A 20060-nucleotide genomic window follows, 5' to 3' on the forward strand; every position below is an offset into this window, starting at 1 on the left:
CAAAGAACCACAAAAAATGTTCACGAAATTAAAGAATGTTTCTAAGGTTAAAACAACCCAAAAACCATTTAATAAAATGCTTGCAAATCATTTTTTTTAGCAATGCAATATTGACAAATTTACAATGTTTAGGACCCCCTCTGATTTAAGTCCTTTTAATGTGTAAAGTGACCAGGTCGTGGTGACATGATTTTGTATGCATCCAGGAACTAAAAAATACAAAGTATATACAAATGAGATTGAACTACAGTATATATTTTTTGCAAGCTATAATTTCATTATTTAGGGGGCAATTTAGGTTAATTTTAATCTTAATAGAATTATTGGAACTATACAAAAGTATGTCCCAAAACAACAAAATAATAATTCTCTTAGTAAAGGGACTGAATGAAACTGGGAACCCTAATATGAATTGATCCAACTTCACACAGGTGTGTGATAAGTACAGTCACACCTGAATATACCACTGGCACAGAAATCTCCTCGTCCAGGGAGTCACTCTTAGTCTCTCAAGTTCCCCTGTCCAGAGACGCTGGGCTCTGATGTGTGGCTCACTGATAGCTGTCAGCTCATAGACCTTCTGGTCCCTTCATGTTGTATTCTTTGAGACTTCTCGGATCCTCGACTGCTTGAAGCACGCACTGAGATGACTCGCAGTATCCGTTAGAGCCGGCAGGACCTGGTGGCCCGGGAACACCTGGCATTCCAGGAACACCTGCTGGTCCTCTCAGACCGTCGTGCCCGTTATTGCCGTATGCTGGTTTCCCAGGCTCACCTGAGAGACGGTGGACAAACAGACGGAGAAACAGGCAGCAGTCAGGAACGTGACCATTTAACACACAGTGATGGATATTAGAGAAGAGATAGGCCTTGCTCTTACCTGGGAGCCCTGGTGGTCCGGGTATTCCTTTATCCCCCACCGCTGTGGGCCCTCTATCTCCCCTGTCACCTTGGTCACCTAAATGAAGGAGAACACAAAGGTTTTATAGTGTAACAGATGGTGCTTCATGTCCTAAAATGATGTTCTGGGAATAGGGAATAAAATAATAGGATATAAAATGATGCCAAATGCCAAAAATATATTGCAGTCAACCATGTAATCAGTTGCAAAAAAAAGATTTTTGATATGAGTATTAACATCTCAACATTCTTGAATCAAGATACATTTACTTGAAATGCAATGACGAGTTTTTTTTCCGTCAAAATTAACCGTTTTTTTTTTTTTTTTTCATTGGAAACTAAAATATAATTATCTTTTTTCCCTTTGAATCGAGTTTGTTTTTCTTATCCCATTGGCACTTCAATACAATATTACAACGATACATTACAATATTTAGTCCAGTGTTTGTTCCATGTTTTATGCTAGTAAATCACATCTGTAAAATTGTTTGCATTTTTTCCCATTTATCATGGTCAAATTGCAGATTGTTGAGCCTGTACATTTTATAGGAATAATCCATTTCATGTTAAATTTTAAAGTTGGCATGCAATGGAAAGCAAAAGAAAAATTGTATATATGAAATCATTATTAGCCTTAAGGTGGGGTCATATTAGCAAAATTTCGGTCCATTCTCCATCGTCAAGTGTAGTGCCACGTGAAACATAGCTAATTTTCACACCAGTCACTTTTCTGTTGGTAAACACAGCAGATCCACTTGACCAACTTAAAACCGTTGCAAATCTGTATGGGGAAATCTTTCACCTTTGCAAAAAAATATGTGGCTTTGTACCTTTGGGCCCTTTCCTCCCTATGAGCCCCGGGGGCCCTTTGAGACCCGGCAGTCCTCTGCTTCCAGGATGCCCAGGGAAGCCATTGTCTCCAGCAGGCCCTGGAGGGCCAGAGGGACCAGGAGGACCTGGCAACCCAGAGATGCCCGACTCGGGCCTAGTCAGACTGGCTGCCAAGTGGGCGAGCTGTCCTGTGAGGAAACCGGAAATGCCAAATCCATTCAAAAAACTAAAATCAGTTGAATTCAACAATGAGTCGAGCCTACATTTGTTAATATCTGTTAGAATAACAAAATACTGACCATGCAAAACCCTCATGCAGACCTGCTTGATGTGTTCATCTGCGGGTGCTCGGCCCTGGAGGAAAATCATGTGGATACGATTAATATTTCCTCAATTAAATTCAGGTAGAAAAGACTGTGGTGGAACAAATCACACTGAGGTAGAATTCCTTATTTAGTGCAGGTTTAGAACAGTGAAATCCAGTTCCACAGAAATCAAAGTCTCCATGATAAAAGTGTCTCATATTTAAGGCGGCAGTAATGAGATGATTAAAGCAGGCGTACTGGTCGTCCCTGTGCCCCTGGCAGTCCGGGTACCCCTCTGTCTCCTTGCATGCCTCTTGGGCCGGGCTCTCCAGCTAGGCCCTCGGGTCCAGGTTGGCCACGCCCACCCTCTGGCCCTTTATTTCCTGTGTCTCCTGGTTTTCCTGTCTGAACACAACAAATGCTAAACATTGCTACATTTCTAAGGAGGCCAACATTGAATTTTGTGCACTTATTGACATTTTATGGATTAATACAATGTTTAAGGATTAAATAGTAGTGTTCTAATAATTCTGGCCACCACTGTATATCAGTCACATGCTATTAGATTTTATTAATATTTTGAATTAGTTTTTATTTTATATTTTCCTTTTCATTTCAGTATTTTTGTTGTTGTTGTTTTTTTTGTCATATATATATCTTTTTTTTTTTTAATTTTTTTTGTAATTCATTTAACATTTATTTCAGTAACAACAGCATCACTTCTCAAAGCAATCTCACCGATCCTTTCTCGCCTGGCTCTCCCTCATCACCCTGGGAAAATAAATAGACATGGAAGTTCAGGACCAGCAAGTGGGTCATGAGTGAATACATAACCAATACATCCAAAGACATTCAAATATCTGTGCTGTTTTATATCAGTACTTACAACATCTCCTTTGTCTCCAGGTGTTCCCTCTTCGCCAGATGGTCCCTAAACAAACATGCATTATAATATAGATTTAACTCATGTTATATAATGGAAAACTAAAATGACACACACACACACATATATATATATATATATATATATACTGTATATGTACTGTATGTATTGGCTTACTTGCTCTCCTTTTGGACCAGTTAGACCCACAGCCCCCTGGAGAATGGTAAAATAAGATTGTGCTTTTAATCTTAATTATAACCAGCAGACAACTGTCTTTAAAATGGCTATGCAAAATAGAATGCATTTTTTAATTAATAATAATGATAATAATAATAATAATAATATTTTTGCAACTTGTATCTGAAAAAAAAAATCTGTCTTTTTATTGTAGGCCAAGTGCAACACACAACACACAGTTTCCTGTTTGATAAATGAGTATCTTTAGTTCTCTTTTTCTTAAGGCATTTTGGCATTTAAATGTATTTCTATGATTTCATACATTTTCACACTCTGCACAGTATTCAGAATAGTATGCATAAACAGTATGCAAATAGAGCGTTATGGTAGCAAGATTTTTTGAACTTAAACAATTTTTATTAAATTATTGGATCAGCTCTGTTTTATTACGAATCGATCGGCAGTTTCTGCTCTTGAAATCCTACCCTGTCGCCTTTCTGCCCGATGAAGCCAGCAGGCCCGGGAAGACCAGGGAGGCCCGGATCTCCTTTAGCTCCCTGTAAAATACATAAATACACAGACACACAGAAATAAATACAAATTCATGAACACTACATGGCCTGTGCCCGTAGCTGCTGCACAAACCACATCTGCTCTAAAAAAACACAGTGAGCAGGGTGCTGGCGGGACTGTGTGGATGGATGTGGACTATGATCAATCCTGATGCCCTTCGCTGGCTGCTTGAAGGAATTCCTGCAAGACAGAGGGCTCATTCAGCCCCCCGTCCTGCTCTGAATATCCCCTTACCAAAGAAAATACCCCCAGCTACTAGGCCTCAATAACAAACGGCTATTCATGCCCCTACCAGCCGATTACTGTACTAAAGCTCACTAGAGCTTTCTAAGGAGATTGCATTAGAGTTTGGTGCACTATTAAGCTCTTCAGCATTGGACAAGAATCTGAGAGCTAAGAGCAAGTCAAACATGTTTCTGATTGTGTTCAGTTTGTTGTAGCACAAGTTTACAGGTACAAATGAGTCACTGGGTCCCAACATTGATCCCTCTTTATTATTTCTAATGCAAGACTACAAGCAAAAATGTTTTTCTATGCACTAGTCAAATTTGATATTTTGGCCTGCTTTCATACTGTGTTGTAAATACACTTCAAAGTGTTTTTTTACTGCACTTTATCTATTCCTTTGTGTCTAACACACACACTTGTCCTAACTTTTTAATGTATGTAGATATAGAGGTTATGTTCAAGAACCAACTAAATATTTACTTTGTAAGATATTTAATAATGTTTCATAGCGATGAAATGATATTTTGGCCTGTCCCAAATGGTTACCTTAGCCCACACTGTCCTGCTTCTACACTTTGTTTAATTATGGACACCCCAGTGTTTTAGACTTCAGAGATTTGTGCGTGAGAATGCAACAAGACTTCCGCATAAAGTCTACAAGGTCTACAGGACCTTTGACATTTTAAAGGATGTTTGATTTCTGTGGAATCTGTTCTCATGTGTCTTATTTGTCATCTTCCAAAGATTTCTCTTCTTCTTTCATTTGTCCTTCAACTCTTTCCACATTTTTGCCTGTTTTTTGTAGCTCCAGCCTATTCTCAATTGCCAAGAAGCTTCACCAAAGAGTAGGGATGTAGCAATGCACACCCAGCCATTTTGGGTTTGCCAGCCATTCAAGTTGGTTAAGATGTTAAACGAATCAAGACACAATTGGGATTAGGGGTTTATATGAATGTATCTCTGAGGGGGAAAAATTAGATGGTATTATATTTATGTTAAAGTAGTGTTTATAAGCTTTGTTTAAAGCGGTATAAAAGGAAATGCTGTATCGCTGCTGTTCCATAAGTGCCACCTTCTGGCAGAGAGTGAATCTGCATTCTCATTCATCAGGTCTCCTGTTTTTGTTCAGTGTTTTATATATAATTCAGTTTTCATCATTTAGTTTTTGCTTCAAATTTCAAGATTGTACAGTCTAATTTAAATCAAAATCTTCTTTTATGGTGGAATTGTGGTTTGTGATGACTCACCCTCGCACCTGGTGACCCTGCAGCCCCATCAGGACCTCTCACTCCTCTCTCACCCTGGAGAAAAAGAAAGAACATTATAGAAGCGACACATTTCTTCAGATGACACTATGTGATGGGAATGGAAATATACTCACTGGCCCACCTCTTGGTCCGACTGGTCCCACCTCTCCCTGCTCGCCACGTTCCCCCTGAAATCAAAACATCAGAAGACTTTCATCCATCCACATAGTCCTGCAAGCTGTGCTGAACAAATGGATAACCGTGACTCACTGTTTTTCCATTATTTCCAATCAGACCTGCCACACCTGGATTACCAGTATTTCCCTGGAGCAAAGACAAAACAGGTTATCCTCCCTGTTAATGGACACTACAGATGCACAGCAAATAATAGGTACTGGAATAAGCCATTTGCTGGTAAGAAATAAACAATCAAAAAATGGGCATTGAAAAAATGTTGGCATCATTACTAAGATTCTTCAGAAATCATGATGACTGGTACTCAAGATTATTAATGTTAAAAGCTGCTTAATATTGTGCTGCTTTATATTTTTGTAGAAAACATGGTTAATTTTTTTCAGGATTTTTGATGCAAAAATCTTTACTGTCACTTGATTAATTTAATGCATCCTTGCTAAAAAAAAAAGGTATATATATATATATATATATATATAAAATCTTTCTGAAAATCTTAATGAACATTTTAAAATGTTTAAAGCAGGAATCTATCTTAGATATACCAAGATAACAAAACAAAAAAAGCACCCTTTTATGAGGATACACTCAATGATTCTCACTTAAATCACCTACTTTTACACCCATGTGACCTTTTGCTCCTGGAATGCCTGGCAAACCCTGAAGGAGAAGAAAGTATTAAAAATGCAAGCCATTCAAAGTAGATATCACGGTATATTAATTTCATATTGAACCGGCGTCAAAGCTCATACTCACTGGAAATCCCTGAAGTCCAGCCTCACCAGGTGAGCCAACTTTTCCAGGAAGACCCTAAAACAATATTCAGATTTTAAAAAATCGCTTCACCATATAAAGAGACAAACAGTGATGTCAATGATTTTTCTCTGCAGGCATGAATTCAAGTCATTACCTTCACTGCGGGCAGCCCTGGAATACCGTCACGAGCATCCACCCCAGGCAGACCCTACATCACAAAGAGACAATATATTATTCTATATTCTATAATACAATATAGAATAGCATTCATAAAACTGCCACACAGGTAACTTACAGTCTCTCCTTTCGGTCCAGGTAAACCCATAAGTCCCTGCAACCCCAGAGGACCCTAGAAAGAAGAAGCCACATTAGAAATCAAAATATTGCAAGCTTGTTGAGTCTGCTTGAGCTGTTATATGGCATGATAAATATAATGCATGTGTTGTTTTGTTGTTGGATGATAATCACCTGAGCTCCTTTTGGTCCAGTCTCACCTACTTTTCCTCTTTGACCCCGATCACCCTTTAAAAATTGAAAAACAATATAAATCTATATGTTGACTTGTAGGGTAAAAATCTGTCATTTTGATTTTGCCACTTACAGGAGCGCCCTGAATACCCTGAGGGCCCAGGTCGCCAACATTTCCACGGGATCCCTAAAGGAGAAGAGAATACATTTGGTCATTTCAAAATATATTGTTAGTGATTAAGATTTTGAAGATCTAGGGCTGGCTTTTGATGATTTTTGATGAGTTTCACAATTGGATTAGATTTAGATTCAGGAGCTTGCTCGATATCGGTTATTTTGGATATATCAGGTACAGTACAGGAAACAAAATCTCTCAATTAATGCTGTAAAATATACCTGAGAGTTACATACGACTATAATATTGAAGGTTCAAATTAACTGATTTGTATACAAACATAAATTACACAAGTTTTCATAATAATAAAGCAATAATACTAACTTAAATTATATTTCTACTCCAGATAATTTTTTTTAATATAAACATTTAAATCATGGCTATCATAAAAATTTGACAGATTTATTCCAACAAAAATGTATTATTGAGTAACAGTGAAAATTATTAAATTATGTTATATGGCGCATATATCTAGCAAAATTTCTTCATTTCACTTAATTTCTGACAATATTATCGATTGCACAGAAACTATTTGAACTGGACTGATTTGGACGATGACATCACTTGATCAATGATGAATCAATGAGTGTTTACTTTTGTCCTCTAGCATTATCGACACGCTACTTTTCCTGTTTAATTCTGTAATCTGCTTTGACACATTGTACATCAAATGCTATATTAATAAATGTGACTTCAGCAAATGGATCTGACTGTCACTCCACATTAAACACAGCACCAAAACGGGAATTATTGTTTGAAATTGGTAATAAAATGGACAGAATTTGAAATCTGAGACTTTGTTTTATATCAAAAGTAACAAAGCACATACCTTAATTGGATTTATTGGATGCGTGGCGAGCTACAATGTTGCGTTCATTAACCGGAAAAGGCTAGATTAATCGATTCTTTAGGATGTAAGAAAGCTTTTTCAACTTTAGACCCTCACCCTGTCTCCTTTAGGGCCCATCATCCCTGTGATTCCTCTGAGACCCTGTGGACCCTATAATAAGAAACCAAGCACACAAAGAGATGTTGCATGACAGCACTCTCACACCAGACACAAACAAATGACAGTAGAGAAGTAATGTCTTTTTTTACAGGAAGGCCTTGTGCTCCTGGATCTCCAGGTGCTCCCTGGTCTCCTTCTTCACCCTGTAACATGTAAGAGAAACACAACAAAATAACACACTCCGACTGGATCTTTGTTTAATTATTCTTACAATTATGTGCTGTGGACCTCAATTTAATACAACTGAGGTCCACCAAAGTTGATCTACGCTACTGTCACCTTATGTCCTTGCCTTCCTGGTTCACCTGATTCACCTTTGACACCTTTGTGGCCCTAAAGATGAACAAAGCACCAAATGAGCAATACTTATTTAAGGAATCATGAAAGTGTGAACTAAACATCATTTCAATCTTACCTTCATGCCTGGAAGACCCGTGTAACCATTCAGGCCAGAAGTACAGGCATTTGGACACTGAGAAACATAACAAAGACAGATCAATTTATCAACTTATGAGGTACGGGAAATAGTTCATACTATGTTTCATCTCAATTAAAACATTTACATGCCAACCAGTCATCAAGTGTGATGTTGTGGTGTTTGTTCACTTTTAGTTTTGAAAAAACATTAACAGCAGTTTAGCTAGAGGTCAAATACCTTTGTATTTATACCAAAAAAATGCTTCGTTTCTGAATGAAAATCTCAGATATTAACTAGCAATTCCATAGTAATCAACTATAATAGGAATGTTATTGAAAACATCGCTCAATTGTTGTCTACCAGATATAAGACTTGAGGATACATACCAGCTCCTTACCATCCCAGACTCCAGGAGGGCCCTGCGAATAGAAGTAATAAAGTTCAACAGTACTGTTTTCCAGCCATTTATGACTCCAGGATATCAGTGAATGATCATTACGATCTAAACATTACTTACTCTGGGTCCTGCCAGACCTGGATCACCAGGAGAACCTCTCGGTCCACGACTTCCCTTTACAGCGGAACCAGAGACAGATACTCCAATTTATTATTCATCTATTTGATTTTGATTTATTTTTCGAGATCTGTGTATGAAGGAATGATGTTACATACAGGAGGTCCAACTTTGCCCAGCTCTCCAGGTAACCCATCTTCCCCATCAGCACCCTTCAGTAGAAAGGAAAACAATTAAACAGTCTCCTGTTGTAAAACTAAAGATCTATGTACGTATAATGTCCCCTATTAAAAAGACTAATCCATAATCAAATGCACTCACAGCTTCACCATCCTCTCCAACACCCTGTAACAAAGTAACAGATGTGCAATGACTCCAAATTAGCGAGGAAAAAAAATCTAACAAAGTGTACAGCCTTGCAACATTACATTACAAAACACACTAGAAGATCATAGGCCTGAACTTTATTGAATGGCCTAATGCTTGCAGCAGCTCAAAGTGTCTACAACCATCTGGTCACTGTTTAAACAGATATATTTTTGCATAATAAGAAACATACTGGACAGAAAACATCCCTATTAAGATTATGTTATTACACATTTGTTGAAGAGAATTCGAAGCATTTACTCACAATGGCTCCCCTTTGTCCAGGCTCACCAGGTTCACCCTGAGAAGGAATAAATGTCAAACCACAGGATCTTTTAAGTGCACTTTAATGATTTAGAGATAATTTTTTTTTTTTTTTTAAATGAAGCATCACTAATACTACAATACAGCCATTCACAATAAAGACCTAATATATAAGTGAAATAATAAGTGGAACTTAATATTAAAGCTGTGTCCCAAATGACACACTATGCACTCATACACTATGTTCTCAACCATGTAGTGAATGAATTATATAATGTTATTTTCTCATTCATAATCGGAATCTGATAGCCCCTCCCCCTTCGTTACTGTGACAATTGAGTGCATGAAGTGTCCAACATTCCACACATTCATATTTTCGGTTAAGTGTATCATCTGGGTGTTAAAGGTGCAGTGAATTGTGAGTGTTAACACACTACTTACACTATTTATACTAGAATAGTGCATAAGTCTGAACTTACTTTTTGTCCAGGAGGGCCAACAGGGCCAGGGGCACCACGGGGTCCAGTCAAACCCTTAGAAAGACAAAACCATCTGTCAGCACGGGCTTCACTTTAACTGAATCCAGATCAAATTTCTGTTATTCTATTCACTGAACTGATCGCTGAACTAATGTTATTGTGATACAGCTTCAGAATTTCAGCTCATTATTTCATTTTGGTAATATTGTTTAAAAACTGTAGGAAATTAATTAACTGCTTCAGACACAGACACACTGATCAATCATAAATTACATTTACCAATCCCCTGACTTTGTCAAGTAGCAAACCCCGCCCACATGTTATCTAATGTATGTACAGCAGACCACTGTAGATACCTGTATTCAACACTTGAAGGAAAACAGGAAGCATATCTATATCTATAAGTGACATTTTTATATAACATTATGCATTCAGAATGCATTTTTTTTTACTTAACTTATTTGCATCAGTAATAATATAATTCAACCATTCATACAAAAAAGTTTTTTTTTTTTGTACAAATAATGCCAACATGATAGGCTCATAATGCTCATAATTAGATAGAGCTTCTTTTTTTCACAGTAATGTTTAAATAATAGGCTACTCTACAAAAATAAAAAATAAAAAAATCTAGGAAAAATATTTAGATGTCCTTTAAAGAAAATAAAGAAGATAATTTACTTTAGAAGCAAAAAAATAAATTCATTCATTCATGCTTTAAAAGAAATATTCATTCATGCTTTAAAATGAAAATATATTTGCCAGGGGTGTAAGAATTAATTCATGATATAATCTCTGAAAAGGAGTCTCTTAATATCTTAGATACCAGTTCTCGAGTAAATATATATGAACACAACACAAAAACAGTGATAAAGAAATGATTTGTGCTTTGATTAACTATAGCACTAGCTCAATTATAACGCTCAGGGGAGCCACAAAGCAGTCGGTGTGCTCAGCTCCCACAGCTCCATACTTGTACAAAAAGGCCTCTGTTTTCATCAGGAAGCCAATATTAGGCTCACTCTGCTTTTCTCTTTCCTCTCCTCTCCGGTTCTTTTTTCCATCCAGGAGCTTTTTTTTTTCACTCAGACCCCTCCAATGTAAACTACACTCACAGGCTCTGATGCTGCAAGTGTTACTTAGAAAAGAAAAGCTGATTTTATCTCGGTTTCTAGACCTTTACAAAAATAAAGAACAAGACTCACATCCGCTCCTGGTTTTCCTTGGAAGCCCATTTAATCCATCCTTCCCATTGTCCCCATCAAGGCCCTAAAGAAATTATCAGATTAATGGACTGTTGCACATCATTTCAGCTATGCAGAGCTTATTTATGTCATGAAAAAAGACAAATACTTACTGGGGGGCCATCTGGGCCAGGGCCAGGTCCCCTCTCACCCTGAAATCATACGAAATACTAATTAAATAACTCAAATACGAGTTGTTATTCAAGGCTACAAGAATATGCCATACTGTAAACTGAGAAATCAGAAAATCTCTGATAGATAGATAGATAGATAGATAGATAGATAGATAGATAGATAGATAGATAGATAGATAGATAGATAGATAGATAGATAGATAGATAGATAGATAGATAGTGACTCACATCAATGCCGTCAACACCAGAAAACCCAGGAAGCCCTGGAGGTCCAGGTAGTCCTTTGGGACCAACTGGCCCCCTCTAAAAAAAATACAACAATAATAACAGAAATGCATTTACAGAAAAAAAACTCTGCTTGCTCAATCCCAATAGTTTAGCCTTCAGAACAATGCAGTCTTTGTAGGTGTGACTGATGCTGTGGTTAGATGCTTATCCTGGGAAAGTGATAACAGCTGTGCACACCTGGACCATTTTACCCAAAATACCTTCCATATGTCAAGAAATGCGCCAGCTCTCAGATGCATGCAGACTCATATACACTTAATGAAGAAACTTGGCATTAAGAAATAGTGCATATGTGACAAAACAAAAACAAATCTTTGGTGCTTTAGTGGCTTATATGTTCTTTAATAATGTCACATCAAAACACATTATTTTTTTGTCTATATATTTTTTATGTTTTGTCTCTATTTTTTATCATCAAGATATTTTAAAAACCATTGAGTTACACGGTCCATCTCTAGTGCAGAAAAAAAAGTCATTGTTTCCTACCTGTGCTGAGATGATGAGGACTAACTGCAGTAAAATCAGCAGCAGAGCCCCGGCGTGCGCCATAGTCAATCTGATGGCTTGAAGGAGGCAAAATAGTCCTTTTTAGGAGATTTGTTGGGGTCCACGGGTTTTCGGTCAATATTCCCCAACTAAACCTCCACACCATCTAGCAGTCTCTCGATGTTGTAATAAAAAGTTATTTTTATTCATGAGCTGCGCTGGGAACTGGAAGGTGATTGGATAAGAGTATAATGTTTGCGTAAAATGGGCGTGGCTCAGGCTCTGGATACCTGCTGTGGGTACCGCACGTAAACAATACATCCTATTAATGTAGGGTCATATTTAAAGCTGATTCAGTGTTAGTAAATACATTTTTTTAATACATTTTATTTATTTATTTTTGCCAGGCTGTTAGTAAGGTACAGCTTCGTACAAAAAATAAATATGGTAAAAACAGCTAAATTCCCTTGTAACTATAATAATGTTTTATCATTTTTTAAATGTTTTTTATAATTAAAATTTATTTTACATTTTAATTTTATCCATATGGAACATGGCGAACTGTTATTTGAAGAGAAATTAAAAGATGAAGATGAAAAGCTACTTAAACTGTTTAAACGAGATCTCGTGTGTTATAACAGATTTCAATGTTTATTTGCCAGGGACAGTAATCGCCTAAACTAATGTGTATGTATGTATTATTGAATTATTATTCAATCAATAAATAATCGGTAGACGGCACAAAAAAAAAAGAAAAAAAGAAAAAGAAAAGTCTCCCATACGCCAGAGGGCGCTTTAAGCCGTTGATGACGCGGTTCTTACTCTTGTGTCTTTGTATTTTGAAAATAGAAACCGACGCTGTTGTCCTGGTACTGACAACAGTTACCAAACTGACCATTTAAAGGTGAGGAAAAAAATCTTCCTTAATGTTTTCGTTTTATATGTGTCGACAACAGCCTTCTACACTATAACCGTTGCATTCCGTGAGGAATAAATATTTATCGAGATTTGTTTACACTTAACAGATTGACGTTTTCTCTTGAGGAATAATACGTAACGTTATTTTACTGATACCGTTTATTTTGTCAATACAAGATGGAGAGTCTAGACTTTTCTGAGGAGGAGATCCAGCAGCAGTTGGCTGCTCTTGATACAGAAATATTCCCAAACAAAGACTGCGGGAATTCAAGAGAGGTGGGATAATATTTTGAAACCGTTTCAGCTTAATCGGTGCATTCATGTAGCATTTTATTTTCATGTGAGGTCACATAGGTTGCCCTAAAGTTGTGCTCTCCTGTTTTAAACCCCCATCAGATCTAGATCAGCTGATTCTTCATGAAAAGTCAAAGAGCCACAGCTCCACTGACTGGACTTCTCCAACATCTCACAGCAGCTCCAGCAGAAGTCCACCTGCTCTTATTAAAGAAAAGGGTGAGCATCACTCCTGCTTCGTGCATTTATGAACATGCTTAACTGACATACTTCTAAATACGGTATGTGTTTCTTCCTCAGTTCAGTTGAACCACATCGGCCTCTTTAACACCAGCTCAGCAGGGAAACACAAAGAGGTATGAGTTTTATGCACCTTAAACACATAATAATTTATGACAATGTGCCCAAAATGTATGTTTTCCATTCCTAGATTTTCTCCTCCACGTTTAATGAGGACTATCATGGAGACTACTATGATTCATATTCAAGGCACACAGTTGCTCAAAGACCAGCTCGGCCCTCCACGGCACCCAACAGGCTGGAGACAGAGACAGGGCCTCCTGAAATATTTCACTCAGTTTTGGATGGTAGTGAGACAACGAGTCCCGACAGAGAACATCAGGTTCATTTAAAGCCTATGATTAAAAGGAAAGTGTTAAGGTATGGGCCCACAAATACATTTCTTCATTTGATAGTTGAGGAGTACAAAATCATCATCCATGCAATAAACATGCAAACAGACATCATTACCTGAAATCTCATTGTATAGGAAGCATCAAGGTCGGTCTCAAGTCTGTGATGAGTCCACGCACAGTGAAGATTCTGGTAAGTCCTGTGGTTATGTTTTATGATAATGTTGATAATGGAATAGTAATAAACATCTTATATAAATGCTGCAATGTTTATACTGGATACTGCTAACCATTAAAAAAATATAATGTGAAATAAAATGTATCACGCAAAAGTAGCATGCTGCGTCATTTTTATATAATGTCATCATAATGCATCTACAGAACCAATTTTGTAGGCCATTCTATGTATACAGAAAAACTGCATGTTGTGCACAATATACTCTACATCTCAAAGACTTAATTCGGCTGCATTTTACCTCTTTTTTTGATAAAATTCTATAAAAACGGTAATATTGGGATATATTTTTTGTTTAAAATGACATGTTACTTATTTAATGTTAAAAAATTGATTTTTCAGCATCATTGCACTATTCTTCAGTGTCACATGATCCTTCAGAAATAATTATGTTATGCTAATTTGGTGGTCAAATAACCATAATGTTGAAAACAGTTGTACAGCTTCATACTTCTATGGAAACAATTTAGATTCTCTGAATAAAATATAAAGGATTGATTTTATTTAAAAAATAATTGATTCAAAATTTGAACAGTAGAATTCATATTATATTCTGAAATGAGGTATGGTAGTGTTCTTTTCTGAACATAGCCATGCATTGTATTTACATGCAGTGAAACCTCCTATACACCAGTTGGCGCAATTAGCTGGATGATCCCAGTACAGTTCTTACCAGTAATCTTCTTAGTTACAGTCCCCCTCCCTCTCAGCCATCTGCATCGGCTCAGAAGTTCATTTTCTAACTGAGGGCTATAGAAGAGATCTGTTCATCTACGTCAGGATGTATAAAGCTTTTGACAGCCGTTGGGAAAATGAAAGCAAGGACGATGAAGGATCACTGTCCTCTTCCTCCTTCTGGACGGATCAGGAAAGTGAAGGGGAAGACAGGGACTGTGTTAAGAAAGAAAACAGAGCGAATGAGAGAAAGCCTGAAGAAGACCGTAAGGATGTCAAAGAAAGCTTTTAATGGGAGGTGATCTAAAGAAGAGGGTGAAGGAGAATGAGACGGAGAAGGGGAAATATCCTGAGGAAGATGAGCGAGAAGTAGAGAGAGAATGTTTCATAGATGAGGAAAATAAAAACGGCATAGAGATGACAAGAACAAGGCAAGAAGAGGAGGAAGAAAGTGAAGAGGAGGAGGAGGAGGAAGAAAGTGAAGAGGAGGAGGAGGAGGAAGAAAGTGGAGAGGAGGAGGAGGAGGAAGAAAGTGAAGAGGAGGAGGAGGAAAGTCAGGAGGAGGAAAGTGGAGAGGATGAGGGAGAAAGTGGAAAGGAGGATAATGAAAGTGGAGAGGAGGAAGCAGGAAGTCGAGATGAGAAAGAAGAGCTGTGTGAACAACAGACAGGAAATGAAAAGGAGGAAGAGGAGGATGCAGAAGAAAGTAAAGAGGAGATAAAAGGAAAAGAGCTTGAAGACAAAGAAGAATTTGAGCTGTGTGAACAGGGGGAAGGGAATAAAAAGGAAGAGGAAGAGTCTGAAGAAAGTGAGGAGGAAGAGGATAGGAGTGAGAAGAAGGAAAACGCTGAGGAATATTAAAGAGACAAAAGCGCTAAGTGATGATTCAGAGGGCGAGGAAGATCAGGAGAGTTTAGAAGAAGCAGTCTATTTCAAAAGAAGACTCAAAGTGTCCAGGTGAATTATCAGAGTGTGAGGAAAAGAAAGAGAGCTTCACCAAGCAAGAGAACACAAGAGGAGGTGGAGAGGAAAATAGACATTGTTCAGGGGAACAGGAGGAAGATGTGTGAAGGCACTGAGGAAAAAAATAAATGGCTGTAAATCTTTGGTGAAAGAAGAGAGAACAAGAAATTCTGAGAGCGAGGGATCAGAAGAATAGCAAACAGAGAGCACCTAACAATGAGGAAGTAAGAGCAAAAAGACAGTAGCAGCGGAAAAAAGCGATGAGAGGAATTGTGGAAATGGAATTTGACGAAGAGATTGAGATTGGAAAGAGCACGCCTGGAGCAGATGAATGTGATAACTGGATGTGAAGAAGTGAAACTCTGTGAAGAGGATGATGAAGTATCAAAAGGAGGCAGTGAGGAAGAAGAGGAGAGCGGAGTGGTTTTTCAAGAACCTGTGGAGGAGAAGAAGGCTTGCGATGAGGACAGGAAGTCATCGGGCAAGTGATGATGACTATGTAACAATAGCCAGTGGCCATTCACAGAAAGAAGAGGAAGAGAATGATAAACATGATGTCTGCTTGGGAGCAAGAGTGGGGTGATGAACAGCAGACGAAGGAAACTAGAGACATTTATGTTGAGGATTTTCATGAAAGTCTGGGCAGCCCTGCGGCAAGCGTGTTAACTTCTGGTTACGGCACATACAGACCAGACTTCGCCTAAAGACGGAAGACCCAGAGGAAGTGGATTATAGAGACGACTGCACACTGGGTGGATTAGAAGAAGAGAGCCAATCAGTCTTAGATGCTGGTGATTACGAGGCTGACAGCAGTCCGGCGTGGTTCAGAGAAACATCTGATGGACGAGCTCCTGCTGAATCACCGGATGCTAGTCGCGATGTAACCGTCTGCACTGATGAAGATGATGTCCGCCGGTCTCCTGATCAAACCGAGCAGCACCAGAGTCCCACAGAGAATGACTCTGGAACTGGAGGCCTCTGAGAATGTGTTGTATATCAGTGACGGCTGGGACAGTCTTGACCACCCCTTTAAATTTGAGGCACAGGAGAGGCATAGTTCAAAAGAGACCCGAGGAGAAACAGTACGATGATGATTATGATGACAGCAAGAAGAGAAGAAAGGAGAAAAGAGTCCGAGCTCATACTGGCTGCCTCGGTGTGTTACACTGCTTAAAGGAAATTAATTATTTTGTAGTTTTTAGGTATGGCTCTGGAGGAAACATCTGTATTTATCTTTTATCCAGTGCATAAGAAATATATATATATCATTTTTTATTTACTATCAAAAAGTGTGGGTTTGGTAAAATTTTAATTTTAAAGTAGTCTTGTTTTATTGTTTTAAAGTCTCTTATATTTGTCTCTTATCATTTACATTGGCCAACAATACAGGTGAATAATAAAAAAATTAAAAATGTAAATGTTTTCATATATTTGAAACTCAAAAACAGAATTTTCATCATCATAACTATAGTCTTTAGCATCATATGGTCATTCAGAAATCAGAATATATTTAAAGGAACAGCATTCATTTGAAATAGAAATCATTATAGACATATTATTGATTTGGTATGTTTAAGACGTGTTAATCATAGACTTTTTTTTTTATAGGTACAGTCAGTGAGCTGGAGGAGCGTTTGGACCGAATGCGGATTGGTGCATCTCGTGTGCACTACGACTCGGAGAGTGAAGCAGGCGGGAGCTATACGGACAGATCCAGCTCCGTGACGGAGGAACCACCGAGTGCTTTCCAAGAATACATCAAAGGCATGGTCAGTACAGACACTTTCACACAGACCAGTCTTAAACCGTTTTGAGTTTAAACATGCATGTATCCATTCCACAGACACGATCACACAGTGAAAGTGATATCCGACCACGTCCAAAGTCATGTAAGTCACATTTTCAAGTCTAGTTTCAGTTGATGCCTGTTTCTTTGATCTTGGGTTGTCAGTTAACATGCTTCTTCTCTTCACAGTATACGGCCAATGTTTGATCATCCTCACACAAGAACTTGAAGAAAACTGATCCAGTGGCAAAGTATGGCATACTTCTGTATTAATATATATCCTTCATAAAAATAAATAATTTAGGACTCTGATCTTCTTGTTGTTCTGAATGTATTTGGATGTTTACCTTCATCAGGTATTTCCAGTATAAGCAGGACTGGGAGATGTTTAAACCTCCAGGAGAGAAGAGCAGGAAGGAGCTGCACTGGGCCATCAGGGTATCGTATATCATGTTGCTAACTCAACAGCCAGTGCTCTGATCATCATCCAATCTGTCTGGAATGACATGAAGAAACTGAGAAAGACTCAATCCAAAAGAACTGTTGAAACGTCTCCTAGATGCTTCAAGAAGCCTTTCTGCGAAGCTCCCTGAAAACTATGCACAAGCCTTATCTAGGAAAAGAACTGTTTTAAAACAAAGGGTGGCCACACCAAAAGTTGATTTGATTTAATTAACAGAAGTTAATTGATAAATATAATCTATTTATGACATTATTTCTGAAATCATCTTTACTGTAACTTTGCAGGTGGGTTTCTTAAAGCATCTTGAAGACGTTGTCACAGTTCTTCTGGATTGAGTCTGTCTCAGTTTGTTCTGTTTCTTCATGTTATTTCAGACAGACTAATGATGATCAGATCAGATCTCTGTGTGGGGCACTGACTCATTGTGCGAACAAAAATCTTACTGGATTATTACATTTAATGGCTAAATTAATGTTTTGAAATGTAAACTGATATTTCCTATTGACACACTACAGCTAAAGATAGAAATAACAGACATAAAACCATTTTTTGGTTGGTGATCAATGGCCTACTTTTGCACAGTAGCATATATGTATATATATTATAAAGTTATATAAATCATAGTTTGATTACTTTTAATTAAAAAAATATAATTTTGTTTTTATCTTCAGGAACAACTTATGTATCAGCCTCCACCAGTAAGTTTCATTATATATTTAAAAAAAGTATATAATTTTTCCTAGATTCTCTTATTCTGAGTGCTTTTTCTTGTCTCTATAGACGAGACCTCAGAAGACGTACATCCCCCAACAATTATGTGGTTCCAACAGAGAAGAAGCGATCTGCACTAAGATGGAGATCCGTCATGATTTAGCACATGGCATTATCCCTCCAAAAATCTCCTATCCCTAAAACAGAGAATCTTCCACCTATGCCTTATCTTTTATATATGCTTAATGCTATTATTTATTCATGATGTTGATTTTTTTTACACTATTGTGCATGTGAAATGAGACCTCAAGATCATTGTTTTTATGAAATAAACATTTTAATAGGTTGAAGTGCATGCTTGTGTTCATTTTGGCAGGAATATTATTACAATTTAAAATTACGGTTTCTATTTTAAATATAAGCAAAGCTGAATTTTCAGCATAATTACTGGAGTCTAATGGTTAATGAAACTATGTAGTGCATCTGCAGCATTGTTGCCAAGTTTCACTAAAGGAAATAAATTATTTAAGAAAAAGCAAAAAATAGTAAAAAGTAGTAAACCTTTCTGGGAAAACAAGGCCAAAATAAGTGACACCTGCACATAGAAAAGCAGCGTTTAGTTGGAAAAGCTCGTAGTTTGCATGAAAACCGGCACAAGGGTGCTTATAAAGTCAGATTTGGCAATTCAATGTAGTACGACACAGAGTCAAAGTTAAATCTATAAAGTTAATTTACATTGAATGAAAATAAAGCATAAAAAGAGCCCGTTCCTAAAATTTTAAAATAGGCCATACACAAAAACATAAAGACATTACAGAATGAAATGGGTGTAAATTATTATTATTATTTATTTTATAATTTGTTTAACTTACAAATTTGTGAATGAAGTGCTACAGGTATTACTCACATTCTAAAACAATTTAAAAATGGAAATCCCATCTTGTTATTTGCAAAATAAAAAGAACTGAACACAATTATAAGTAATGCTGGACACAGAGCACTTTTCAAAAATAAGTGATTATTTTATTTGTATCTTACAACTACAGATGCAGAAGATTCATTGCTGCTTATTAGTCGACAGACTCTTCTTCACAACAGGCACAGCCATACGACCTTTGTGTGATTGCATAGTGCAGTTTAAAACCTAAGAATTCACATCCTCAACTCAGTAAAAGACAAACAAATGCACCACACAACCTTTTTTTAAACTCCACCAATAAATGTAAACTTGTGTTCGAAAAATCAAGTGCTATCAATTGTTATTGATAATGACTATTTGACAAACAAATGTATAATTTGCATATTAAAATTTGGATGAATTCGACATACTCCCTACAGAGTTTTGATGGTGCAACTCAGAAAATTACAACAAAAACTCCAGGCAAAAGCACTTCTAGTTCTTTGTCAAATGATGAAAAAACTGCTAATATGATCTAAATGAGAAAG

General features: G+C 37.3%; 1 protein-coding gene and 1 pseudogene across 1 annotated transcript; one reads left to right on the top strand and one right to left on the bottom strand.

Annotated features, from left to right (window-relative positions):
• Positions 1-569: 569 nt before the first annotated feature.
• On the bottom strand, positions 570-12123 carry LOC113110790 (collagen alpha-1(IX) chain-like; annotated as a pseudogene).
• Positions 12124-13032: 909 nt separating this feature from the next.
• Positions 13033-18959, top strand: LOC113110792 (hydrolethalus syndrome protein 1 homolog). Its single transcript, XM_026274975.1, is given in 13 exon segments — positions 13033-13084; positions 13087-13131; positions 13252-13368; positions 13450-13505; positions 13580-13809; positions 13919-13974; positions 17263-17423; positions 17498-17560; positions 17663-17691; positions 17797-17878; positions 18575-18605; positions 18689-18757; positions 18760-18959. Coding segments are annotated over 13 exon segments (1047 nt in total). The 3' UTR covers positions 18816-18959.
• The last annotated feature ends 1101 nt before the right edge of the window (positions 18960-20060 follow it).

This window comes from Carassius auratus, chromosome 11 (assembly GCF_003368295.1).
Source record: "Carassius auratus strain Wakin chromosome 11, ASM336829v1, whole genome shotgun sequence".
Classification (NCBI taxonomy): Eukaryota; Metazoa; Chordata; class Actinopteri; order Cypriniformes; family Cyprinidae; genus Carassius; species Carassius auratus.